Source organism: Rhinichthys klamathensis, unplaced genomic scaffold, assembly GCF_029890125.1.
Source record: "Rhinichthys klamathensis goyatoka isolate OS25496 unplaced genomic scaffold, OSU_Roscu_1.1 h1tg000004l_1, whole genome shotgun sequence".
Lineage (NCBI taxonomy): Eukaryota > Metazoa > Chordata > Actinopteri > Cypriniformes > Leuciscidae > Rhinichthys > Rhinichthys klamathensis.
Window position 1 is genome coordinate 6,361,181 of NW_026606557.1, and position 27,683 is coordinate 6,388,863.

The 27,683-nt window shown below is 39.7% G+C and overlaps 1 protein-coding gene across 3 annotated transcripts in view; it reads right to left on the reverse strand.

Moving 5' to 3' along the window:
- The window catches only part of rhbdf1a (rhomboid 5 homolog 1a (Drosophila)), a 56,135-nt gene that overhangs the window by 10,041 nt on the left and 18,411 nt on the right, over window positions 1-27,683 (reverse strand). The window contains exons 2-11 of one of the 3 annotated variants that reach the window (XM_056252737.1): window positions 10,153-10,297; window positions 9,937-10,076; window positions 7,847-7,951; window positions 3,875-4,088; window positions 3,586-3,792; window positions 2,073-2,195; window positions 1,823-1,983; window positions 1,000-1,251; window positions 805-916; window positions 622-696 (exon numbers count right to left, since the gene is read on the reverse strand). In XM_056252737.1, coding sequence (XP_056108712.1) covers window positions 622-696; window positions 805-916; window positions 1,000-1,251; window positions 1,823-1,983; window positions 2,073-2,195; window positions 3,586-3,792; window positions 3,875-4,088; window positions 7,847-7,951; window positions 9,937-10,076; window positions 10,153-10,269 — 1,506 coding nt within the window. In that variant the 5' untranslated portion in view covers window positions 10,270-10,297. Of the gene's footprint in view, window positions 1-621; window positions 697-804; window positions 917-999; window positions 1,252-1,822; window positions 1,984-2,072; window positions 2,196-3,585; window positions 3,793-3,874; window positions 4,089-7,846; window positions 7,955-9,936; window positions 10,077-10,152; window positions 10,298-27,683 lie in introns of all 3 variants that reach the window. The other 2 variants (XM_056252728.1, XM_056252744.1) reach the window with 2 other exon arrangements.

Consider the following 27,683-nt stretch of genomic DNA (forward strand, 5'->3'; position numbering starts at 1 on the left):
AAAGTTTGAAGATTGCTGAAACTTGCACATGTTGTGCCATGAGACATGCAGTGTTTTTAGACAGTACTTCAGATCATAATTTAATCATAACTAACTAACTAACTAACCAAGTGTCATGAAACCCTTCCCTGTTTTAGCCTGGTCGTTCACACCTCAGATATGTAAAGGCATGTAAAGCTGTGGAAAAGTGGGAGAGTAAAAGGCGGGAAAAGGGGAGACAACAACAAATAAAACACAGACTTGTTGCAACACTTGTTGAGGGCACCTTGATGCATTTTAAAAATATAACCCAAACTCCCAAGACCCGAGAGCCTGTAATGCGATCTCATGCATACTACGGCACAGTGATTTGATTGAACGAGCTTTTTCTCATGAATAAATGCAGCAAAGCTCTCAGAACCTCAGATTCCGTGACACTGCTTCGACTTTACTTTTCAACCCGGAAGAACGAAATTTCTCTTAAAAACTCAAAAATAACCAATGTGTGTGTATAGGTATATAGTTTTTTTTTATAAGTGAGTTTTAGTGTTTTCAGTGATGCGCAGCCTGTACATATCTGTTCACATCTCAACAAATGTGTATTGGGGTTTCATGACCCTTAAAAAAAAAAAAAAAACTCACCGAACTTGGTCCAATCCAAAAGTTCTCTTGCTGCACGAATTTGACGTTTTCATAAACGCCTTTATTTCTTAGGACCTTTATGGGGGAAAAAACAAAACAAATGTGTTGACAAACACCAGATGGTGTGAAACAGGAATAGAGCATCAGAAATGCAGGATATTTTGAAAGTGTAGCAGCACTCACAGAATCTACAGTTTCATGCTGGGAGAAGCCCACTGGTGCAATGCCATAAATACACACTGCCAAAATGGTGATGAGTATGTGAACGAACGTTATCCAATATGTAAAGAAAGGCCTGAGAAACAGAATAGAAAACACAGCCATAAGCATCTCCGAAAGTCTTAAAGATGTTTTGGGGATTTAATTAAGTTTGCAAACCTGTGGTCATCCATGTCCTCTATTTGTTGTTTCACGTAGCTGTCGATACGCTTGCGATATGTTCGATTGGTCAGCTTTCCCACCATGCCCAATCCATACGGTCTTTTTTCTCTTGCAAAGAGCTTTTTGACTGGCACGGCTATGCGTTGGCCTCTCCGCTGACCGTTCACACTCACTACCTCCTGCCTCAGTCTGACTTTAGGGGGGACTGGCGTTCCCTCCTTAACTTTTCGCCAGCCACGCTCTAAAGGCCTGTTTGAAGGACGAGGATAGAAGGATTATAGTCATAGAACAATGTCTACGCTAGATAAATTCATTTTTTCTGTTTTTAACATTTTATGTCAATAAATAATCATCCTTTTTCAAATATTTCTGGATGTGATTTTTATATTTTTTTTCAGCAAAATATATAAATCATATCTAATGTTTCTTAAACATTATTTTTAATTATATTTTCAAAACTATTTTGAATTATTGAAATATTGAATACATGTAAGATATGCTGCTGCAAGAATAGACACATAAATCCCATAGCAGATCTAGGCAGGTGGAGCTGGGGGAGGTGGAGGGTTTCAGAGGACTCTTCAAATGTTGAGCAAGAAATCTCATTGGCTGCTGAATTAGCAGAAGCCAATCAGCTTGTGCCATGCAGTAATGGTGTAATTGCTTGCAGATTGCAGTGAAAAGGAAGTATCAGTCTGTGCCGTCTAGAGTTTAATGACTAAACCAGAAATTCTCTGCAGCTAACATTTTCTATTATCAAATTTTTTATAGTATCAAAGCACAATTACTGTGACAGGTAATGTGGTGTCGTGAAGCTCACAGCATTAAGTGACTCCTCTCCAACTCGCTTTTTTCCAGTGCGCTGCCTGTTAGCTCCGACTCATCCAGCTGTTTGCTGTCCACGTCCTTCATGGTGGAGTCTGATGGAGACTCAAACACCTCATCGTGAAAAGTGGACATCTCCTCCTGCATCAGGGCATCCTGAAGCCCCACAGACAGTAAGCATACATATTGGAAAAAGTCTCCCAAAAGCAAATGTATGTGTGATGTGTTCGGTGGTATTATCCTACCCTAGCGAAGAACGATGTGTCCAGTTCATCTGGGAAGTCCACAACATCTTCCTCAATAAAGCTAGCAGGTGTGAAGCTGCGCCTGTGAGCTCGTTTTAGCGTGCCTTCGCGCAGTGAACGACCCTTAAAATACAAAAACACAGATAAACCACACTTTATCAATCAGCATAACTAAGCAGTATAACAAGTATTTACTATAAATACCAGACTATTAACTAAGAATAAAGTAAATGGATGATAATTTATTCAAAGAGACTGTGTTGCTACACCATTGACCTGTATACCAGGTCTGTCTCTGATATCTATAATATTTTTTGCTTCATGTTATTGGTCATTTTTAAAGATTGAATGTGCCCATTTGATTTATCTGATGTGTCTTTGTAAACTTAAACAACCTCAGATGACCCTTCGCTGAGCTGCACCTTACAAATGCTACTGACCAATCCTACTTTAGCAGCTGTTCCCATTTGACATTATCAAACAAGCTTCTGCTCTGTTCTAATGAAGGTCTGTGGAGTATCTAGAGTATCAGTTATCACAAAATACAGTAAAACTTTGTTCCCGGGTCACTTATTATAGTGAACCACGAAGCTCAGACAGGATCAAGCATTTTCCCCAAAATAAGATATAATTTGATATAAATCTTGTGAAGGTTATGTTGTGGATTAAACTGTGTTGACTATGTGTAAACACCTACATTTGCTCCAATGTAAACAAACGGACCAATTAATCAGTATTAGCATTGACCACTGAAGAAACCACTGTAAATAAATGTTAGCAATTTGCTGTCATTTAATTTGAATATTGATTCAGATCATCATAGTGTTGACAGTACCATTTCTGTTCATTAACATCAGCTATATCAGCTTAAAATAATGGATCTCATTGACTAACCATGTGTACGCACAAATTTGTGTGTGAAATCGAGGTTTTTGCAAACAAATCATGATTTATCAATAACTTAAGTACTATAACGTATTCTAAAATTATGGGGGGATCGGGAATGTAGGAACAACTGAAACCAAACGGACACAAAAATGTGTCCTCTAGATGGCCTTATAAACAGATATTTCATCATTTAAAGTCAAAGAGCAAGAAAAAAAACTGTTATAGCTCCAGTTAGCGCTTTATACAACACAGATTGTATAAAGCGCTATATAAATGATTCAATTATGCAAACAGAGAGTTTCAGCTGTACAGCATCTCTAAATGAAAACAGCAAAGTTGCTTTAAAACAATGTGTATTGTGAAAGCACTATATACAGTCAAACCAAAAATATTTCTTTTTACTATTGGGTGCAGGACACTATAGTTCATTTATGTAAGTTAGGATAGCAAGGTGTCTGAATGCATTTTGGTTTGACTGTAAATAAATTTGAATTGACTTGACACTATAAGACCAAAACCTGGTGGATTATTTCCAGAAAAGTTCCAAAGATCATACCCAATGTACAAATTTGACAGAAATAACGGGTATAAAGGTCATGTATGCAGCTGTGGGTCACGTGCTCACCTTGACCAGAGCTGCTGCCGCCCTGAAGCTCATCTTGGCCACGGACTCACGCTTGCGTCTGCGTGGGATGCGGTTCAGGCCTGAGCGTGAGCTGGTGAAGGAGCACAGGGACGCAGCGCCGGGGGTGATGGGAGTTTGAGGCACACTGTAGCCATCTACTTCCTCGACCATGCGAAACGCACGTCCTCGTGCCAGTGGGTCCACAATCTGAACAAAAAGTGCATCATTAAAAAAAAAAAAGGAGGAACAGGTGCACATACTATTCCAGTGATGACTCCTGGCACTGTACCTTCTGCATGCCATGCTGAGATGAGGGTACGTATAGAGGTGGAGGGGTTTCCGTGCTGGTCAGGGAGATGTTGTCCTGGCTGGGAAGCTCCATCTCACGGATCACCTGCGGTTTCAGCTTGCCGTAGCGCAGGCTGCAGTGTCGCAGGCTCTTCCTCTGCCATTTCTGCGTGGCGTCGCCGTCCTTACTGACCCCGAACCAGTCCGCCGTACCCCTGAGAGCGATCGACACAACCCGTTCAGCCTGAGCTCACTCATCCAGAGATCACATGTCATCCCTGACTCTCTTGTATTTCCCTGTGTGCTAACATGTTCTTTCACAATAACTGGACACTGCAATGGTAGTTTCCACAAATGTGTGTCACACTGTCTCCTCCCGGTTGTGTACAAATGAGATCAAGGAAAGTTCGGTGAGTTAACTGTAGCAAACTTCTAAGGAAATAGTGATGGGACATGCCCAGGCATGCTTCACAGTAAAGCTACTGGCATTGGCTAAAATCCTGTCACAAAAACGAAACCAAATGCACATACACAGAGAGTCATTAGGCTGGTGTGTCCATCCCTCTGCACAGCTGCTTGGCTTGGGAAACATCTGCCTCGTAATGTCAAGAGGCTGACATGTTTTTCAAGTTCACATATGACTCATGTTTCAGTCAAAAAGATAAATTGATATAAAGCAGAGTAAAATAAATACACAGAGTTCAGCTGTTCAGCCTCACCCACGAAAATAATCACATTTTATGAAATAACCCCATACCAAAACAGTAAAAACTCTAGTGGCCCATTACAAAAAGACTCCATGGTAACCATATAGTTTCTGCCAAAATGTAATACAGGTATTTTAATAAGAATCCATGTGATCGGGAATATCATGTGACTGTAGAAGATTTCCCCTTAGGCCTATGCAGATTTTGGTCACACAGATTTGCAGCGCTGACTAACAGAAAGCTGTTTGGTTTCAAATGGACTTCTGTGTGAGTTGTGCCTCATACATTTCTATTGATAATAGACAATGGACTTTTTTGCTGGTGTAATTTTGACGAAAATTTCGCTAATGTGCCCACATCTTAAGTCTAAGGGATTTGGGGTGTTTACAAAAATGTACTAAAAACGGAATGTACGATGTACTAAAAACGGAAAAGTTTTTCCTTTGTGCTTTTCACAGACAGGCGACAATGTCGTCAAAACGATCCCCGTTCTCACGAATCGATGAAAATGACTAAAAACGCTGTATTATTCATGCCAGGCCAGTGTTGACGTATGGCGATGTCACTAAAGAAACACTAAGTGCCTATAGACTGAACATGTAATACGCATGCTCGTGATGTCACCTTTTTTTTTTTTTTTTTTTTTTGCAAATTCGCAGTTTTATGGAAATTGTCCAATTGCTTAGAAAAGTGTTACTTTTCTTTCTCTCAACAATCTGCATGATTTAAAGTAGCACAAAAGCTGGACAAGTTACACCACTCACACAGCTATTTTCCTGTCGACTTTATATATTGTAGGCCTACTGTAAATAAAGCCAATAAATAAAATAAGCTAGTAATAAGGTTAGGCCTTCAAAACAAAAATTATGAACTACTAATAAATTAACATGGGACCTCCTTCAAACAGTGACATGATCTCTTTTTCATTATGTTTTGGTTCATGTTTCATGACAGTGGTGAGATCAGTTTTTATAGTAACCATGTTAGTTTTTGAAACTGGTTATCAGCCAACATTTTTGTAAGTGGTGTGTTTGAGATTTGAGTGCAGACCAACAATAAACTGCTAAGGACTGGAGTATGTATGATGTGTGATGAAAATCATACTGTACATATAAGAGTTTCCCCACATATGTGTGATTGTCTGATAATATTTGTATAAGCGTTGTTTTATTGTTAAAATAAAATAAAATATGAATATTAAATGAAAACCAAACTTAGAAAATTAGAAATGATGTCTGAAATAAATAAGTTGAAATAAATAAGTTGAAGTTGAAGTACTAAAATTAAAGAAAAATATAAATTCTATATTTATATTTCAGTAACACTTTACAATACGGGTGCACTAATATGCATTAATTCATTAACTAATGCACAGATAATCATGAGTTAATGTATAACTCATGAAGAACTAAACCATTAATGAATTATTACTGCATCAGCAACTAATAAATAGTCTATATGATTAATAGATTAAGTAATATATGAATTGCTATTAATTAAACGTGTCATCATGTATTAATTCCTTAATAACATATTTTATTAACTAATAGTGTAAATCAATGTGTTAATTACCACAATTAGTCAACGCTATGCACTTTAACTTCCAGTTGTCTGCTTTAATTAATCATTAGCTAATGATTTGCAAATCTATCATTATGTTATGACTTTACTTGTTGAGGCACATGACTATTAACTAATTGTTAAGTAATATGTAGAGTATTGTAAAGTGTTATCTATATTTCTATAAATTCTATATATAGAAAAGCACATAAAAAATGACTAAAACCTAAATTAAAATAATTAAAGTGAAAATTGAAAATATAAAAATTAAAAGCGAATTAAAAATATTAATAAATACTATAATAGAAAACATTCTAGCTGAGATTGCCATTGCTGTTCAACGCACAACATGTGTGGCTATAAATCTCTAGAAAACCTGGATCGGCACCGCACAGAGAGATCTAATCTTATCTTTCTGACTCACCGAGGCAATAAACATGAATCAAATTGTGGCTTATGACAACAAATAAAGCCCGCCAGTATGGGCACAGTGTCAAACTGTGCAAAACAACTAAAGATGAATGTGCCGTTCGAGTTCATACATTGGAATGTTTTCAGTTCAGTTTAGAAGAATGGCAACAATGCGCCGTGTTTGAAATCATAACGGTTAGAGACAGTGAGCGCATGTCATGATAAGAATCCTTATTTGCCCCTATCAAAAGACTGAAGTTATGCATGGCATGATATGTGCTGAGAATCCAAACCATGTGAAACAGAAAACCACAAAATCCTCACTACTTCAACATCCACTGAGGGAGAACGCAAAGTGAACATATTTGACAGAAATATCCTAGAGTCAAACCTCACAATGGATGACCAAGAAGCATTTATTATTATTATTTATCAAAGTTGAAAAAAGTTGTGCTGCTTTGTGGAAACCCTGATAATTTTATTTTCAGGTTTATGATGAATAGATGGTTCAAAAGAACGGCTTTTATTTAGAAATTTTAAACATTATAAATGTCTTAACTGTCACTTTTGATCAATTTAATGATATAATGATTGGTATCAAATTAATTTCCATCACTTTTCCATGACTTTTGCGATACTGAATTGAATTGAGCTCACAAACAGCTTATTCATGACTAGAAGATTCACTGTAGAAATTTCCATTACGTTTCCACTGTAACATACAGCCTGCGTTTCAGTTTTGTGTTCATGGACTTTTAGGGGCCGTTAATCGTTTTCACTGATCCATGTGAATAGAGATAGTTTTGACAACATTCTCGTCTGTACGCGAAAAACACAAAGCAAAAACTTTTCAGTTTTTAGCACATCGATGCTGTGTAAACGTACCCTTAGTTGGTGTGTTTCTGTTTTCCTTTGTTCCAGTCACTAATTTGATACTAATAGATACTAATTACCATCCACATGTGTCTTGATTAGTTGCTAATTATCTCATCACCCTTGTGTATTTAAGCCCTCTTGAGTAAGTCTTCAGTTGTCAGTTATTGTCTATATGCCAGTGTACTTTCTATTTCGTTTTCGTTGATTGGGATGGTACCCTATCAATAGCTACACCTTTGTACTTTATTTACACACTAATTCCCTAAAGTGTACATACAGCATAATATCACCTAAATGGGACTATTATTACAACGCTAACACCAAAGTTGACTGTGCCACGTGACCATGTTTCCTTTGCATTGTGTGTGTGTGTGTGTGTGTGGGAGCTCCCTCGCCAGGCCTCCTGCGGCCCGCTGTACCTGAGCAGGGTTCTGGAGAGGGACTGATGCCTTCTGAAACCGTGCCGCCCTGCACGGTGACCCTTAATGGGCACAGTGTTAATCCTCTCAAAGTGCACCCGCCTGCTGCTGTGGACGTCCCGAGAGCGGGAGGAGAGGAAGAGCAGGGCGAAGAAAGGAAGCAGAAGAGAAAAAGATAAAAAAGAGGGAAGGAGTGTGAGAAGAACTGGAAACAAGAGCCAGAGAGCAAGATTAGCAAAAAGCAGAGTATTCCAGCGGGAGGGAGGGTTATATCGGTGCAGATTTAATGAGTAGCATATGAGTGAGAGACATGTGCCAGTCATACATACACACGCAGACGCACAGAAATACACAAAACAAGGCTGAAAAGTAGCATCGTCCACACAGAAACCATGTAAACAGGCGCAAAGACACTGGTTCTTTTCAAGTTTGATTTATCAGCCATGAAATGGAGTCATGAAATGAGGAATTTCAAACCCTCTGGCACATGGAATCACATGCACATTCCTATTACATCTCAGCGCAAAACAATCGCAGCAAACAAATCATAAGACAGGCTGGCAACATTGGCTTGCAACCAAAAAAGTGCTACAGTGTTGACTACAGAATCACACACAATTATGGGGGGTGCTGGATGGCAGAGGCAGGCTAAATACACATTAATTGCGCAGATATTAACATAAATAAATACATATTATTCAATAAAAATAAACATGAAGAAGACTTATTCATGTTTATTTATTTATTTATTTTTATCGATTGCAAAAAATGAACTAGATTAATCACAATTTTTTTTCTGTGATTAATCACGATGAATCGCCATTTAAAAAAAACTAATGTTTTTAACATATTTTATAATGTAATAATTTCACAGTTAATCTCCAAATTAATGTAGAAACAAGATAAAGACAGTATATATTTTATTTTTTGTCTAAAAGGTAGGAAATATACAGAAATTTAATAAAGTTATCAAACAGTTTGCACTGCATAAATGTTCAATTATATATAGATTAATCCTTATTAAAGTTACAAAAGTAATTTAGTCAAGAGCAGTGAGTGATTTTTTTTGTTACCTTTGTTCTTTGATTAACTTTAATGACTGACAGCATTATTGGCTACTGTTCCTTTAAAACCTGCCGCGGCCGACAGAGACGCTAATCTCATAAGCGCCTCGTTCTCTCACAACTCTTTACGTTCATTTAAGACTTTATTTAACTCATTTAAGACTGCTCAGTCTCCTCTTATGAGGATACTCGACAAAACGGACATTTGGGCATAATTGCGTGTGTTATAGTTTGGTCAAATTCAAGCCGAAAGAGACCTCGATTCTGGCGCTCAATTTGTCTTGGCTTGAATGGTTTAAAAGCATTTGCTAGAATAAGAGCGCATCATATACATGTAATGCCATCCAAAGGATGACAGAAAAAACGGATGCTGCGTTAAATATTTACCACTGAGTCTTCTCTTCCCATTTCTACCAGTGACTCAACTTCCCGCGTCTACTATCTGCGCATGTCAACAGCGCTACTGGGTTGTAGGTTGCCAGGTTGAGCTCACAAATGGGTTGAAATTTGTATGATGTGTTGATTGCGCGAGTAGGATGGAACCTTGGAATAATATATTGATGTGATTATTCATATAACGACGTTTGGGCCATACAAATTACGGGAGTTTCACGGGAGAAATAACAAAACGTGAGGGGGGCGGGAGATGTGTGTGAAATACGGGAGACTCCCGGGGAAAACGGGAGTGTTGACAGGTATGCATACTACACACATTCATACTATATAATAGAATGTGCTTTTTTAGCGGTTGTAGAGTAATTACTTATTTCAAAATAAGTACCTACTCAAGAGCGATTCGGACGCAGCCAAAATCTTCAAGAGCACTTGATAATGACAGACAGGTGTGTGGCATCAGGGTTGGATCTGAACTCTGCAGGTAGGTAGATCTCCAGGAACACTTTCCAGGATTGGGCACTACTGATTTAGACTATGCCTTAAAATGTCTATGTAGACGGCTTACTGGGTTTTGACCTAGTACCTTTGGTAAAGACATGAACCTCAGGCCACATGTAATGCCTCCCCTACCTCTTGATGGTCTGGGTGATTGAAGACTGACGCTGGAAAGCAGCTCGACGGGGGTCAAAGAGGTCCCGTGGAGGGGAGGGGAGATGAGACGTTTCCACTGGCATACTGACGCTGCGATGGAAACCTTGCCTCTTCACTGGCTGCAAAAAGAGAGACATGGACAAGATTGGAAACCAGGGCTAAACTCGCTTGCACTTAGAGACAACAATGCTGTACCTGGACAAAAGCGGGAGGTTCGTCCAGGGACACCTGAGCGATGGGAATGTCCAGTTTTAGCCATGGAGGCTTCTTGCGCTGCAGGCTGCTGGTGCTGTCGCGTCTGGGTTCAGCCATGCTGCCTGCCTCTCCTTAGACCTGCCAGCTACAGAGAGAGAGAGAGAGAGAGAGAGAGGTGAATCCTCAAAAGAATTGCACAGTGTGGAATTAAATCCTAAATGCAAGAAGTTAATCCTCGAAGTTGAGGCTCTGTTGTACTGATAAGGTTCAATACTATGACTAATGTAGGGAATGGGACACTAAATGCGCTAGACAGTATGCATGCAGTATACAGCCTCAGGGTTCAACAATAAGAATTTTGTTGCCTTGCCAATATTTTAAACTAAGTAACTCCAATGGCAGCTATATATTTATAAACCCACCTTTGCTCCAAAACACACCTTTGCTGGTTAGTAATTTTGCATTCTCTGTACAGTACATATACTGCAGCAGCATACTACACATACTAGCATGGCATTCATACCCAATGTCTAATTAAAAGTACTTGTTGTGCCACAAGATGGCAGTCTAAAATCACCACAAGATACACGAGGGCCCAAATATCCAGTAAACCTCCCTGCAGCTGAGGAGGAAACCATAAAATGTAAATAAATAGCCGTTTTCTCATATGTTTACATTCACTCAACACACTAGTATCCACTTAACTGACTAATAAACATTTCTACTGTGGGGGTGGAAAAGTTTATTGTCAGTAGATTAAACCTAAACCACTGATTTTATACTACCCTCTCATTAAAAGTGCTACTTTGTGGCGGAGCAGGAATTTGGTGAGAGGCCATCATTAGTGTGTCTTCCCGCTGCATATTTCCCACACAGCTTGAGCAGAGACATTACCAGATCACTGCAGCGTGGAGTCAGCAGACGAAGAGCGCTAAACCAACACTGCTTCTGCCTTTCTCCATTCAATACTGCTTGTCAAGATGTCAAATCAGGGCAGCCTGTAGAAGTCTCATACCCAAACTGAGACCAATGTTTTTTTGGGGGGGAATTTAGACCGAATTCAAGTCAGGTCTTCATGCTATCAGTTCTTTCAGATTCAGGTTTGTTATGGAATAAAAGGTTTGTGGTTTTGGCTTTATCTTAAAGGCATAGTTTACCCAAAAATTTTCTCATCATTTCTCAACAATTTTATCACATGCCATCCCAGATGTGCGTAGTTAAAGATCTTTACAGTGTCATGGTTGTTTAAAGGGAATCATTTGCAGTGCACCGTGACAGCAAAACATAATTGAAATTATTTAGAAAGAATGACTCCTGATTGTTATAAAATTACAATTAAGCACACATACTAAACACTTATGTCAAGTCAAATCACCTTTATACAACAAAACAGATCATTTCAAAGCAGCTTTACAGTGATAACAGGAAATATGAGATGCAAACAGAGTTCATTTCGGCCATAGTGTCATTGTTATCAGTTTAGCGCTGTTTCAGTTCACGTTGTAAAGATCATCAATTATTAAATTAGTTCAATTCATCTATAAAGCAGCTCTGCAGAAAACAGTGATGTCATCATCATAATTTTTTTTTGCAGAATCCCTCATAATTGTTCCTAACTCCATACTAAGCAAAACAAATGCTGATTTTGACACATTTAAATGTGTTTTATTAATAAATAACTGTCTGTCTTCAACTACATATTGTCACAGTAAACATCCAGCCAGAAATGAGTCAGATATTCATTCAATAACCACTTTGATGGACTTAACCAGTAATTCATGAGCAAGTAAATCATAATAACTTGTCAGTGTGTGGGTCTTTTTTGTCTGAGTAATAACTTATAATAATCTATTGTACATGACTAGGTCCAGTGGTGTTTTTGCTTTTGCATGCAGTCAGTGAAGACAACACAATAGAAAGACAAGTTTATTGTCTTCGTGTTATTTCACAATACTGCAGACTCATAAATCAGAGGAAAATGTAATTTCTTCTGCTTTGGTGCATTGATTCAGCAGAGGCACAGTTACGAGTGCTCAAAAACTTTTCTGCAACCCATTTTTTTTATCCAAAAAGCCTTTTGCTTTGACAAGGGAGTGATGTGGAGGCAAAGGCAGTCTTTCTGGGATATATATTCACCCCTCGGGAAGGCCTCCAAATCTGCTTTTGGTTATACTTAACAAAACAGATTTTACAGCAAACCACTCGTGATGGAGTGATGATGGAAGAAGCCACTGAGAAAAATATAAAATCACAGAAGTTCATAAATCTTGTAGAACCTGAGTGAAAGTTTAAACTTTAAACTCCTCAAAATAGCTACCTATCAGCATGGCACCAGGCAAGAAAGAGCTCATGCTGGAAAGTGAAACGCTCTCATTGTCCATGAGAAAGTTCCTGCCCGCTGAAGAGGAATGTGGACTGATATCATCACTGGCCGTTCAGTGTGTGTGCAGTGTGATGACTGTGAGATTACAGAGCAGACAGGAGCAAAGCCCCAGCTTTGAGGACACCCCTGTCGATCCATGTCAATGGTTTCCCAGCACTACAGATAAGATGAAGGTCAAAATATAAAAGTCTCAGTATTTTGTGCTCATATACTGTAAATTGCGATGCTTATGTATTTGTTCTCAAATGGATTAACTGTAATGTCACTAGAGCAGTGGTATACTTAAATGCCGGACCGCCGTTCGGCTCTGGACCCTGGCTTGGTTCCATCCGCCCGCGGGACATAATTGCGCCATTTTACCGTTAATACAATTTAAAGTGAGCGCATCAAAACAACGGAGCGGTTCACACTACAAGCGCTCTGGGTCGTTTACAGTAATGATCTTTCAGCACTACACCCTCTTATATTTTTAGAGGATTCATTCAAGCCCTTTCCGCTCCGTGTGCATTGCGAATGAATGAATGAGAATGAACGAGAATCGAGAAAATACAGTTATTTTTATGTCATACAGATAACTCTGACCGTTTGACTAAACCAGGTTTGTTAACGCGTGGCACCTTTAGACTTTTTGTTTTTTCCCCTCATACATGTAGTATTATTAAATCAGCATTTTAAGAGAATTTCATAATAAACACTGCTATAATTTGGAACATTAGGGTTAGGGTTAGGGTGGCAAGGGAAGACAAAAAACGTTGAAATTACTCATTAACTTTGTTTTGTGCTCATGATGAGAGTTTTGATTTTTAGATTATGCACATTGTTTGTTTTTAGTAGTTTATTACATTGAGCAAAATATAAAAATGGTCCATACTTTTCTTAAGAGGTAAACCCCAGTGTTTTCTCACATCCCGAGGCCTTCTATGTGTCATACCCAACGCAAACCTTAGTAAATCACCTTGCGTGATACCACCTCTCCTCCCAAAAATTGTGCATCTGAAATAGCCTGGTTAAAGGGATAGTTCACCCAAAAATGAAAATTCTGTCAGTAATTACTCACCCTCATGTTGTTCCAACCCTGTAAGACTTTCGTTCATCTTCGGAACACAAATGAAGATATTTTTGATGAAATCTGAGAGCTGGATCACTCCTCCATAGGCTTCTTAAGGGATCGAAACTGGCCGGCCCAAAAGTTATAAAAGAGATCATTAAAATAGTCCGAGTGACTACAGTGGCTCAATCTTAAGTTTATCAAGCGACGAGAATACTTTTTGTGCGCAAAAAACAAACAAAAAGAACGACTTTATTCAACTACTCTGTAAGGCCGTGATATTTCACGTAGTGAAACTACGCAAAGCTTCTAGGTTGCACGTCACACGCAGGCTCACTATTGGCCGACGCTGGTCATGTGTGTGATGCGTGACGTACAACCTAGAAGCTTTGCGTAGTTTCACTACGTGAAATATCACGGCCTTACAGAGTCCTAATAAAGTCGTTCTTTTGTTTGTTTTTTGCGCACAAAAAGTATTCTCGTCACTTGATAAACTTAAGATTGAGCCACTGTAGTCACTCGGACTCTTTTAACGATGTCTTTCATAACTTTTGGGCCGGTCAGTTTCGATCCCTTAAGAAGCCTATGGAGGAGTGATCCAGCTCTCAGATTTAATAAAAAATATCTTAATTCGTGTTCCGAAGATGAACGAAAGTCTTACGGGGTTGGAACAACATGAGGGTGAGTAATCACTGACAGAATTTTAATTTTTGGGTGAACTAACCCTTTAAAACCAGACCATTCTCAGTTGTAACTGAGTTATGGTCTGGCAAAGCGTCAGACAAATCATTTCCAGAGGGGCGTCACCAACGGACGTCGCGGATAGACCTAAACCCAATCAGAGCAATGAAGGAGATGACGTATGCAGAGCGGCGGAGAAACATCTCCGAGTGTTGTTCTTTGCTCGAATTTTAACAAAAAGGAAACGTTAAAATCGCCTAAAACAGACGCGATAGCTGATTCGAACGAGTGATGTTCGACGGCGGCATCCATCTTTGTAATGTAGGCTACAAAATCTGCTTCAAAATCCCAGCGCTGTCGTCATCGTGTAAAGCCCGCCACAACGTTTCTGATTGGTGCGGAGATTTCGGCGGATTGGAAATGAGCTTGAATGAGCTCTTTGCCAGACTAACTTTCAGAGCAAATCTAAATTTGCCGGAAGTTGTCTGGGTTTTCCCAGGCTACATCTGAAAGGAAAACTCTAACAAATTAATATGTAATAAGGTCAGCCGCAAAAATAACTGCGCTAAATTTTCACTGTGCGTCTTTAGTAAATCCTGATTAGTTTTTTAAAGCCAAAAGAGGGTTTGTGCTGGAGCAAGCTGTTAGTAAAGCTGGCCCTTAATGTAAAAAAAAAATAAAAAAAAAATGATCTTACCTTTTTATAGTCATATCCAGTTGTGAGAAATATGAACTTTTTTTTGGTAAATATTGGTAAAAATTCTAAGACTTCACTGCTTTGGTTCTCGGGGTCAGAGATTCTCATCTATGAGAATATTAAACACTATATTGTGTGTTTAGATTTTTTTTCTTTTACAAAGCACTACAGCTGCCCCGATGGTAATGTATAACTGTTCCAACCTCTGCTGGGAAGGAAATATAGAGACTGGGCCTCTTGGAGCTTTCACTGAATACCTCTGCGCTATAGGATAAAAAAAAATGAGGTCCAAACAGATACTTCAAACAAGCAAAGATTTACGTAGTGTAGCTTTAAACAAGCCAACAGATGTATCTCAAATATTTCGCAAAAGTAGTATTTGATATTGTCCAGCCCCACCACAGAAAGGAACCACCTGCCAGGCTCAATATCCAAACAGACCCATTACAGAAATCTAATCCTGACTTTTAAGCATGTCAGAACCCAAATTGGCTGATTCTGAAAGGCAACGATTATGTTTGACGCAGGAGAAGACGCAGTTGTGCTGTGTGATAGACCGCTGGAGAGGCCTGAGGGAGACACATGAAAGCTTCCCGTCAGTCCTTGAGCTGGAACAGACCACCGTGACGGTTTAATGTCTGTATCAGTATCCACGATCATCTCATTAATCTGGCCACTAAATCACACGACAGGCTGATTACCGACTGCATGAGGGCCATCAGCCCCGGGTCTGCACATTGCATTGTGGGATTATGGTAATTATCTTCTACACCCCTGTCATTTGACTCCAACGCCTACAGCTTCCCTTCCTGTGAAGCTAATATGTAGCATGTGCCTGGGTTTATGTTGCAGATGCCTATGGTTAGTTTGAAAGAGAGCTGATGTTACATCGCAGGCAATTAATTCCCTTCAGTTTTACTGTAACATCTTAAACATTATAGCACCTGTCAATCACAGAAGCATGTTTTTGGGCTGGTCTCTCGAGCCTGTGCATGCATGGACACGGTGGCATCCATCTCAAGGCTGCACATGTCGGATATCCCCAGGAGAACCATGGGAAGAACCGCACAAGGCCAGCTGTGTGTTTTGTAACACTTCATAAACTATCAGCAATTGTTTAAGACGCTGGACAGCTGTAGCCCAATGCATTATGTAGATGTGATGAGATGAGATGTATACAGTTATGAATTCTATTGAGGCTTGTAGCCAAAGCCACTCGCAGTAGACTTTTTACAAAGACTAAATATTCTGCAATGTAATTGATTTGCCTGGACTGACACTATTGGATGAGAAGTGAGCTGGATAATGACATCACTGTTTTCTCCAGAGCTGCTTTATAGATGAATTGAACTCCTTTCATAATAGATGCACTTTACACAGTTATTGAACCAAAGTGAATCAACACTGACCTGATTTCAACTGAATAATGACTGTTTGCTCTCGTCTATTTAGAGTTGCTTTAAAGCAGAATTGAATTCTGTTAGCATCATTGAATCATTATTTTTCCTGCGCATCACTGTAAAGCTGATTTGAAACAATCGGAGGGCTTCAATTTGTTAACATAGTTAAAATATAATAAACTAACAACAAACGTTTTTGGCAGCATTTATTACATTGAATTACTTATTCTAATGCATTAATTAATTCACACAACTTGAAAAGTTCAAAAATATACACCACGATTTGAAAGTTTGGGGTCAGCAAGATTAAAAAAATAAATAATAATAATGCTTTTTTTATTAGAAAGGACGAAATGACAGTTAAGACTAAAGATTTATAAATTCTGTTCTTTTTAACTTTCTTTTCATTAAAGAAAACTGAAAAAAATTATCACAGTTTCCACAAAAATATTAAGAAGCACAGCTGTTTTCAACGTTATTAATAATAATAATTGTTTCTTGTCCAGCAAATCAGATCATATTATAATGATTTCTGAATGATCATGTGACACTGAATACTGGAATAATGATGCCGAAAATTCAGCTTTGATAACAGGAATAAATTACATGTTAAAATATATTAACGTAGAAAACGCTAATATTACGAAACCCAATATTACTTACAAAGAAATGCAGCCTTGGTGAGCATAGAAGCTTCTTCAAAAACATTAAATAATCTTACTGACTCCAAACTTTTAAAAGGTATCATGTGTAGTATAAATGATCATTAATCAAGAAAAATAAATGCTGTAATTAATAACAAGACAGTTCATGTAAGGTTTGAAAATAGTAGCCCATATTTTGACCCATCCACATCACTCAAAGTTATTAATTAGGACATTTTATGAAGGATTTTTTAATATCCTCTACAGTCAGAGGAGACAGTTTAGCAGGTCATGGGAAGGATATCCTTGAATAAGAGCGATATCCTTGAGGAGGGAGACCACGGATTGATTTCTACACGTGGCTGTCATCCAAAGGACATGAGACTTCTATAAAAGGTTTTCATTCAGATTTATGCTTCCACACAGGAAAGGAAATTGAGCCACTCAAGAGCTTCAAAAAGAATACTTGTATCAAAGTTAGTGAAAAGCAAGTGAATAGCACCATGTCAAGATGAACTTGAGGGTTTTAGCATTCTCTCTTCCTGACTGCATCACATGTGGTGTCACAAAATGTTTCTCTTTTCATGTAGCCATGTAGTGATTTGTTTTGACTGTCCGATTAGAAAAAGAGAAAGAAAATCTCGGCTTTCATCTTGACATTACATTGTTCGCGATTAGCTTCCTGCCCTTGTGTTACCCAGGCAAAAGCCTGCCACGAGCTAAAACTTCCTGTCTCCAGACATAATCATATTATAGAAGACTAAAGTGTTGCTATAGTGCAGGTGCAGGGGATTCAAGGTATAGGTTAACATGCAAACACAGATTGGCTGTTGAGTTTTCTCTCGCTAAGACACACATACAGTCTTTATTATACAGGCTTTGTTCTGCTTTTATGATGATTTGCATGATCTATTCACACCACAACTGAATACAACAACTGGCTGAATGAGTGCTAGTCATGCACGACAGGTTATGTAGTAATGTATTGGGACACTTTTTAGAGCGGGTGAGACTTTAGATGCTAACAGGAGCGTGCAGGGTATGTGTGTGTGTGTGGTTCAGGTATTCCCAACACTATGGGGACAAAATGTCATTTTCAGTCCCGGTGAAGAAAACAGCTTTTAAATCATACTAAATTATTTTTATTGCAAAAGTAAAAATTCAGAAAGTTTTGGGTAGTTTTTGGGTTAGGGGATAGAATATACAGTTTGTACAGAATAAAAATCATTATGTCTATGGAAAGTCCCCATAAAACATGGAAACCCATCATGTGTGTGTGTTGGGGTGTGCCCTCCTGTTTCCACATCTCAAGTCACTCAAGAAAGACCCTCACCACCAGCAGACCAAATGGAAACTTCCTGTCTGAGATTTTCCACCATTTGAGCCTAATATAGAGCACCCGGGCGAGCCAGATACGATTGTTTTTGGAGAAATCTGTCTGATTGGACGACCTGCCACTGCCATCTGTTTGTCAGAAGAGTTAAAGGTCTATGATTTAGATGGTAAAATCTTTTCCATATTCCAGGTTAATATGCACAGTCTACGATACATATGCTATTTTCAAAACCTTGCTCTGCTCAGACTTACATATGAGCTCAACAAATGGCATCATTTTGGGGCGGAACTAACTTTTTAGCAAGTAAAAGGGATTTTAGTATAATTCTACCTTCAGGTCGTGGTGCCCTTGTCTTTTTGCTGGGAAATCTTTACTGATTTTTATAAAGTAAACGTAAGAATAACTGGGCTGAAGCATCTTGAGTTTACTTGATTATCCAGACATCTTTTTTAGTTAAAATGTGAATATCAAATATGATCTATCCAGCTTTTGAGGAATGTTTATTTGTACATCTCTCAATCATCATTGTATATGTATTGCATTGCATTATATGTTTTGCCCCCGACAATATAAACAACAGAGCTTTGATTATAAAACTAAGTGGTATTATTGAGAGATGACCACTTTAATGGTGCTTTTTCTTTCTTTTTTTAAAGATTAACAGTCCCAGTCTCTATACATTGTATAAAAAAAGGAGCAGATTGGACATCCAACAAAATGTCTTATTTTGCGTTTCACAGAGGTTTGGAACAAATGAGGGCGAGTCATGTGAATTTTCCATGAGAACATTCCCTCTAGAAAGCAATCTAGCACTTCATGAGAAGAGGAGATCATTGAGTTCAAGCCAACCAAGTCTCATGGAGAAAAAGAAAAACAACTATTTTATAAGGTGGTAAGGCAGTGATTTTGTATGAATTTGTATGATGCGAAGCATGAAGGTCCACCTCTAAACCCAACCATCAGCAGGTCAAATGAGATCATACGAATTATCCACAAATCCACCAAAACATAAAATAGTTACAAATTGCCATTATAGTGTATGTTCTGCAGATACTCATGTCTCGCATGTGTTTGTGTTTATTTGGAGCAACAGTGTTTGATGAAAGAGCCCCGGGGCAGAAGGAAGAGGTTTAATGATTGGGGCAAAATAACACAGTGATGGATGACCTCATTTATTTGTGTGTTTGAAACACTGGTCACTTCCTTCCTAAAGGCTGAACATCCTGGCCTTGAGGAAGGCTTCTCTTTCTCTCTCTTTTTTTCTTTCTGTCTCACTCCCCACAATTTCTTGGACCTATAGTTCTTGCACACACAAGTGGCCGCTTTGCTCGCAGCATTTATAATGTGATGTCTTTATTTCCCAGTCACTGAGAGTTTAAACTCCCCCCGTTGCACAATACCCACAAAGCAGCCAACGCAGTTATTTCCGCTCATGCCAAGCCGACTCCTCCTTTCCTCTCGTACACTACCAGCAGTGTGCCTAGAGGATCTGCCCAGTCTCAACAAATCAGCCTGAAAGGAATTCCCCTTTTACTCCCAAACATGGAAAAACTGACAGTTGGACTTTAAACTGTAGCCTTGTGTAACTATTCTAGCCATACACAGTGCAAGTTAATGGTCGTGATGAAGGATTGAGGCAACGCTGTGTGTTGGGATGAGGTCTGTGTATTAAGGATGGAATATGAGAACGTTTGTTTAAAAAAAAATCAGCAAAAGTACAAACATTAGGGGCTTTCGCACCGGAGGAACCTTTTCATATTTCCTGTAACTATTGGCGGAAGTACCCGCTTTTTTAGCGTGTTTTCACCACAGGAACTGGGAACGATTTTAGTTCTAGGAACGCCTTTTAGGGGAACTAAATTAGCTCCTACTACAGAGTAGGGTCAAACCCAGCACTACAGGAACTACCAGTGACATAAGTGTATGTGGATTGGCGGAACGCATGCGAAACACCAGCACCCGCCATTTAAAAAAAAGCCATGTACACACTGTTTATAACCTATATATTTACTACTTGAACATGGAAAAAGAGATGGACTGATGGCAAAGTACAGGCACTTCTCAACCTTTACGCTGAGGAAATCCAACATAACTTTGAAGGGACAAAGCGAAAAATGATTGTATTTCTGCTCAGAAAGCGACACTGGGCATCAACCACACGGCAAAGGATATTTTTCGTATACCGTTTACTTTCTTTGTGTAACAGTTCTATCTAATAACGTGTAAGATAGGACTGTTAAACAGATCGTTAACTACTAAAGACAGAGGATGTGAGCGGTGTGTGCTCAGGCTAAGTCGTTCTCAGCACAGCCAAAATAAAAGTCTGCCGTGTTGTCAAAATTAAAATCCACAACAACCAGAATGGCAGGACGTAAGTGATGGCTCACGTCACTTTAAAGTTCCAACTGGAAGTGTGAATGCAAACAGAAAAATTATCCTTTTCAGGGGACTGTCCTGGTGGCTATTCCTCCTATAACTACCTGGTGCGAAAGCCCCTATTATTAGCAATTCATCAAATAAAACAGCTGAGAACGCCATTATATCTCCAGCAAGAGCAACTGTGAGCAACATGATATTCCTCTGGGTGTGTGTTCTGTTGTGTAACTGCAGCTCATATTCAGTATGTCTATTTTGTGCAGATTCGGGCTTTTTAAAAATCTTTTTATAGCTCACCAATTTTGAAGCTGACAACAGCAGGGGAGCTGCTCAAGCTTGGTGGAGGATTCTGGACAACTTTTGAAAGAGATTAGGAGTCTAAAAATAAAGCCCATCATCTTTGAGGAGAGAAAGCCGAGCAGAGACAGGTGACTGCGCTGCTACTGCACACACTGCTGCCAGAATGACATAACCAAGGGTACAGTGCCACGCTGAGCTCACGTTTGCTCATGCTCCATTCACATGAAGGACAAACCAGTATGACAACTAACCGCACTTCAGCAGAAAGGAGAAACATAATTCTGAAAGGCATCAATGGGAAATCAGAATTCTATTATTTTACTTTCTTAATAAGTATTTATGGTTTCAATGTGCACAATTCACAGTCATTCTAAAGAAGAAGAAACAAAAAAAACCTTCCATAATCTGCCATAATGCTGGTGGTTGCTATGTGTTGCTATGCAGTTATTACAGTGTTCTGAGTGGTTTTAGTATGTTATTAGGAGATTGCTTTAAATTGCTATGCATTTTCTAGTGTTTCTATTATGTCACTATGTGGTTGCTAGGGCTGTGATAACCAGTTACTAGAGCGTTCTGAGTAGGGTTTAGTATGACACTAGGGGGTTGCTTAGGCGTTGCTACCCAGTTACTAGAGTGTTCTGAGTGGGGTTGCTATGCAGTTACTAGAGTGTTCTGAGTGGGGTTGCTATGCAGTTACTAGAGTGTTCTGAGTAGGGTTTAGTATGACACTAGGGGGTTGCTTAGGCGTTGCTACCCAGTTACTAGAGTGTTCTGAGTGGGGTTGCTATGCAGTTACTAGAGTGTTCTGAGTGGGGTTGCTATGCAGTTACTAGAGTGTTCTGAGTAGGGTTTAGTATGACACTAGGGGGTTGCTTAGGCGTTGCTACCCAGTTACTAGAGTGTTCTGAGTGGGGTTGCTATGCAGTTACTAGAGTGTTCTGAGTAGGGTTGCTATGCAGTTACTAGAGTGTTCTGAGTGGGGTTGCTATGCAGTTACTAGAGTGTTCTGAGTATGGTTTAGTATGACACTAGGGGGTTGATTAGGCGTTGCTACCCAGTTACTAGAGTGTTCTGAGTGGGGTTGCTATGCAGTTACTAGAGTGTTCTGAGTAGGGTTGCTATGCAGTTACTAGAGTGTTCTGAGTGGGGTTGCTATGCAGTTACTAGAGTGTTCTGAGTAGGGTTTAGTATGACACTAGGTGGTTGCTATGTGGGGTTGCTACCCAGTTACTAGAGTGTTCTGAGTAGGGTTTAGTATGACACTAGGGGGTTGATTAGGCGTTGCTACCCAGTTACTAGATTGTTCTGAGTGGGGTTTAGTATGACACTAGTTGGTTGCTATGTGGGGTTGCTATGCAGTTACTAGAGTGTTCTGAGTAGGGTTTAGTATGACACTAGGGGGTTGCTTAGGCGTTGCGACCCAGTTACTAGAGTGTTCTGAGTGGAGTTTAGTATGTCACTAGGTGGTTGCTATGTGGGGTTGCTATGCAGTTACTAGAGTGTTCTGAGTAGGGTTTAGTATGACACTAGGGGGTTGCTTAGGCGTTGCTACCCAGTTACTAGAGTGTTCTGAGTGAAGTTTAGTATGTCACTAGGTGGTTGCTATGTGGGGTTGCTATGCAGTTACTAGAGTGTTCTGAGTAGGGTTTAGTATGACACTAGGGGGTTGCTTAGTCGTTGCTACCCAGTTACTAGAGTGTTCTGAGTGAAGTTTAGTATGTCACTAGGTGGTTGCTATGTGGGGTTGCTATGCAGTTACTAGAGTGTTCTGAGTGAAGTTTAGTATGTCACTAGGTGGTTGCTATGTGGGGTTGCTATGCAGTTACTAGAGTGTTCTGAGTGGGGTTTAGTATGTCACTAGGTGGTTGCTTAGGCGTTGCTACCCAGTTACTAGATTGTTCTGAGTGGGGTTTAGTATGACACTAGGTGGTAGATGCATTTGGAGGAGTCTTTGAATTAGGACAGCCTTTATCGCACCACAGTTATTTATTCGGCCTTCGAATACAGCCTTCGAAGGATGCAGCGTCTGAATTGGGATACAGCTAGAGTGTTCTGAGTGGTTTTAGTCCATTACTAAGTGGTTGCTACAGTATACAGTAAGTAAAGTTGCACACGTGAGACAAGTTCTACGCCGATAATATAAGAGTCGTTCAAAACCATAGACGCAAATATGAAGAATAGTAATAGTAATTAATTATAGTAATAACAAGCACTAATAATATCATGACCATCCAATAGCAATCCAACAATAAGCCGCTGGATAAAATAAAGTCTAGGGTAAGTGTACCTATTAAGCCCACCAAAATCTAAGTCTAGGTTTTTTTCATAGATATTGACATGGTTTATACGGAAAATAATTAGTTAAAATGCAAGATTTATCTCATTTGAAAATGTATTAATTAGTTGATGTAAATTTTAGAATATAAAATTAAGATAATTTAGGAATAAAGTCAGAAGTCTGGCATGGGCTTAATTGGTACTTTTAGCACCATTTAAGCCCGCGTGTGTTCCAAATAAGCCCACATCATCATTGATTTACAAAATATAAAAAATGTATTGATTTTAAAGAAGTAAAACATCAATATATTTATTCAGTGACAGGGAAGTATTAAAAAAATTCCTTTTGCTAATGTTTGATTAGAGCCCTGGGTGGGATGGGTGGGTGTTAGTGGCCGGTGGTCTGGAGCCTAAAGTCGGCTTGACTGGAGTTGTAACTGGAGTCAAGCTGGACGGTTGACCGGGTGTATCTCGGAAGCCAAGCAGAGTTGGGGCTCCATACTCTGGGCTTAAAGGGGCCTCCTTGTGGGCCCCAGACACCGGAAGTCTGGAGCCTTAAGTCGGCTTGGCTCCCGAGTTATTCCTGGTCAAATGTGGAAGCTTGACCGGGTGTATCTCAGGAAGGAAGCCGAGTTGGGGATCCAGACTCTGGGGTTTCGGGGGGTCTCCTAGTGGGGCCCCCACACCGGAAGTCTGGAGCCTTAAGTCGGCTTGGCTCCCGAGTTATTCCTGGTCAAATGTGGAAGCTTGACCGGGTGTATCTCAGGAAGGAAGCCGAGTTGGGGATCCAGACTCTGGGGTTTCGGGGGGTCTCCTAGTGGGGCCCCCACACCGGAAGTCTGGAGCCTTAAGTCGGCTTGGCTCCCGAGTTATTCCTGGTCAAATGTGGAAGCTTGACCGGGTGTATCTCAGGAAGGAAGCCGAGTTGGGGATCCAGACTCTGGGGTTTCGGGGGGTCTCCTAGTGGGGCCCCCACACCGGAAGTCTGGAGCCTTAAGTCGGCTTGGCTCCCGAGTTATTCCTGGTCAAATGTGGAAGCTTGACCGGGTGTATCTCAGGAAGGAAGCCGAGTTGGGGATCCAGACTCTGGGGTTTCGGGGGGTCTCCTAGTGGGGCCCCCACACCAGGAGTCTGGAGCCTTAGGTCGGCTTGACTGTGGAGTTATGCCCGATCAAAGTTCCACAGGAAGTGACCATATCTCGGGAAGAAAGCCGAGTTAGGGCTCAATACGCCCGGCATAGGGGGCCCACTGGGTGACCCCTCCATGCCTGGAGTCCGGAGCCCCAACTTGGCTTGGGTCCCCAAGTTTTGCCCGGTCAAAGCTGGACTGGAAGTGGCGGTATCTAGGAGCTGGACAGTCCCAGGGGTTCAGGACTGTGGGGAATGTAGGGTCCCTCTGGGATCTCTCCATGCCCGGAATCTCGAGCCTTAACTCGGCTTCCTCATTGAAACATATAAGGTGGGCTTAAATGGTTCCACAGTGAGTAATGGTGAAAAAAGACAATGTTTTCCTTTAAAAATGTAAGATATGTTTACAAATACATACGTGGAGCTTAAATATACTGTGGACTAAGTATCATAGTAATTTTCATTGTGCCCACATTGAGAAATGTTAAGTTTTTTTCATTCAAGGTTAGCTTGTGTTGGCTATAGTTTCCATGGGTTTTGTGGCATTGTACCATTTAAGCCCATATATTAAAAAAAAAAGTTAATTTATGAAAATAATCTTCTCTACAAAACAATTTATAATGTATTTATTTGTAAATTAATGTAAAATGAATCACAAAACATATATTGTTTGCAGTTCACATGCTTAATTCTTTGGCAGTCTATCTTTCTGTAAGGCTAATGGTTTGACCTAGAGATTAACTTTGAACGCAAGCTAATAAAACTCATCTTTCCTTTTAATGGAAAATTATATAAAATGATAAAGTACTATTTGTTCATACACAAAAAACAACACATTTATCTCTTATTTGACATAATATCAATGTAGTTACCAAATAAATGGCTGAAAATTGCAGAAATGTGTTGATTTCTGAAGGGTCCCGAAACACCAAAGTTTTGGGGTGACTTTGTGTGAGGTGCCCTGAGACAGCTTGCACATGGGTGGGGCTAACTCAACATTGCCAAATGTGATTGGTATACAATAAAAAAATGCCAGGGAAGAAACAAATCACTGGATTGATTAAAATAATGAGCAGCATAAAATATGATTTACTCTTTTTTTTATTTGACTTTAAAGTTGAAAGTGGGCTTAAAGGGTACATGGGCTTAATGGGTACACTTACCCTACATTATTTCCAGCCTCACAGTGTGTCTCACTCACATTGCAGAAGTTAATGCATTCTGTGTCATGTTGTCTTTAGAGGAGATGGGGGAGGGACGATGGTCTGCGCAACATTCCTTCTCATCAGACAGGAAATACTCCGCATAGTCACCCATCATGCTGCACACCCCTGAACTGCTCGAGCCCATTAAATTTCTGATAGCCTGACACTGCGACATGTGACGGTCTTTCACCCCGAACCATTTCATCTGACATTAAAAAACAAACACACAGAAATACCCTTTGCAGCTGACTCTCTGATCATGGTCAGAGACTGTGTCTCAGTAGTGGGCGGAGCTTCTGCCGTTGCCCATGTTTGCTCAGCATGTTTCAACAGAACATCAGGTCTTTCCAGGGGAAACTAAACACTTCAAAGTGATCGACTGCATTAATGAAGTAAGCATGCATAATTATAGCCAATGCTTAAAGTGACAGATCACTCAAAAATTAAAACTCCAGTTGTTCCAAACATGTATGTCTTTGATTCTCACATGGAACCAAAAATAAGATATTTTGGCTGCTTTTTTCCCAAAAGTTGCTCTTTTCCATGCAATTAGTCCCTATGGAGATGAGGCTTTCAAGGTTCAAAAAGTGCAAAAGTACCATAAAAATATCATAAAAGTAGTCCATATCAATGCACAGTTGTATGTAGTCAGTAACAGCTTTGCAATAGCTTTAGGAACAGACTAAATTTAATAGTTATACAAGGAGTTATTCACTGAGAATCTTCCCCTGCAGTGGGCTGTTAACTGCGGTGACCAAATCATTGAACTGGATTCATTAAATCACAAATTAAACCGAATCAGTTTTGCCCTGTTTACACCTGTTATTAAGATTGGTTTTGGTCAATCGGATCACAAGTGGACGGCGCTAAATACAGGTTAAAATGGGGTCTAAAACGTTTTGAGCTTGTCCACTTTCGACCACTTCCAGAGTTAGTCGAAAACGCATTTGAGCGGATTTCTTAGTGTAAATGGTCATGTGGTCGAATGTGTTCAAACAGCCACAAAAGACAGTCTACTCTCCTCCCACTGACCTAACGTGTCAACATCATGTGAAGTGCGCTAGCTAGACGGGATTTAAACTTTAGCTGGAGACCCAACTTTGGTTTGAAGACGAAAAATGTACCAAGCACAATGTTCTCTCACCATTCCTGATTTCTAACACATTCACAGCGTTCTGCGTGATCTTGCAGCATTGCAGAGCAGAAACGAAAGCTGCTACTCAGCGTATGTTTTTCCGTCGTCTCCGTGCGCGTTCATATGTAAATTAGGCAAGCTTATTTTGTCCATTAAATTGAAAGTTCTGAAAAAAAAAACATACATTAGAAATCAGGACAGAATTGGTTGAAAGTGGACAAAAGAGACATTATACCATGTTTCCCTCGTCTCCTTGTCATCTGATCGACCAAAACACATCTTAAAACCAGGTGTAAACAGGGCCTCAGATTCAATAATGAATCATTTATATCTTTAATGAACTGGACCATCTGATTCCTTAAGATCTGACTCAAAAGACGATTCATTTAAGACTCAGATATTGCTACTTTTCCCATGAACTCTCATGAAAGTGCCATGAAGAGCAAGGGCAGACGTCACGTTTTTTTTTTTTTTTTTGTGAATATTTGATTTAAATTACACAAAATTATCAAATGACTTCAGAAGATTATAAAATTGCTGAACGTATGGACCCCAGCTTGAAAGCTTCAGACCCCAATTTATTGTAATTCTATGGGTAAAAAAAGTTTTCCATGGAAAAAGAAAGCCATACAGGTTTGGAGCAACATGATGGTGAGTAAATAATGACAGAAACTTCATTTCTGTGTGAACTATCCCTTTAGCCTTCTTCAAAGTGACAGTAGAGTGCACACTAAGAATTAAAGCATGGAAAGGGAGCATCATATAAATTCAAACCAAATGAAACAGAACACTGAATCCTCTGCATTCAAGCTCCCACAGTCATTCTCCCTATATCTCACGGTCCACTGCAACGCTGCCTCTATGGCTGCATTAAGCCGGGTGGAGGACTGATTTAATTATCACAAGCAAATTACTCAGATA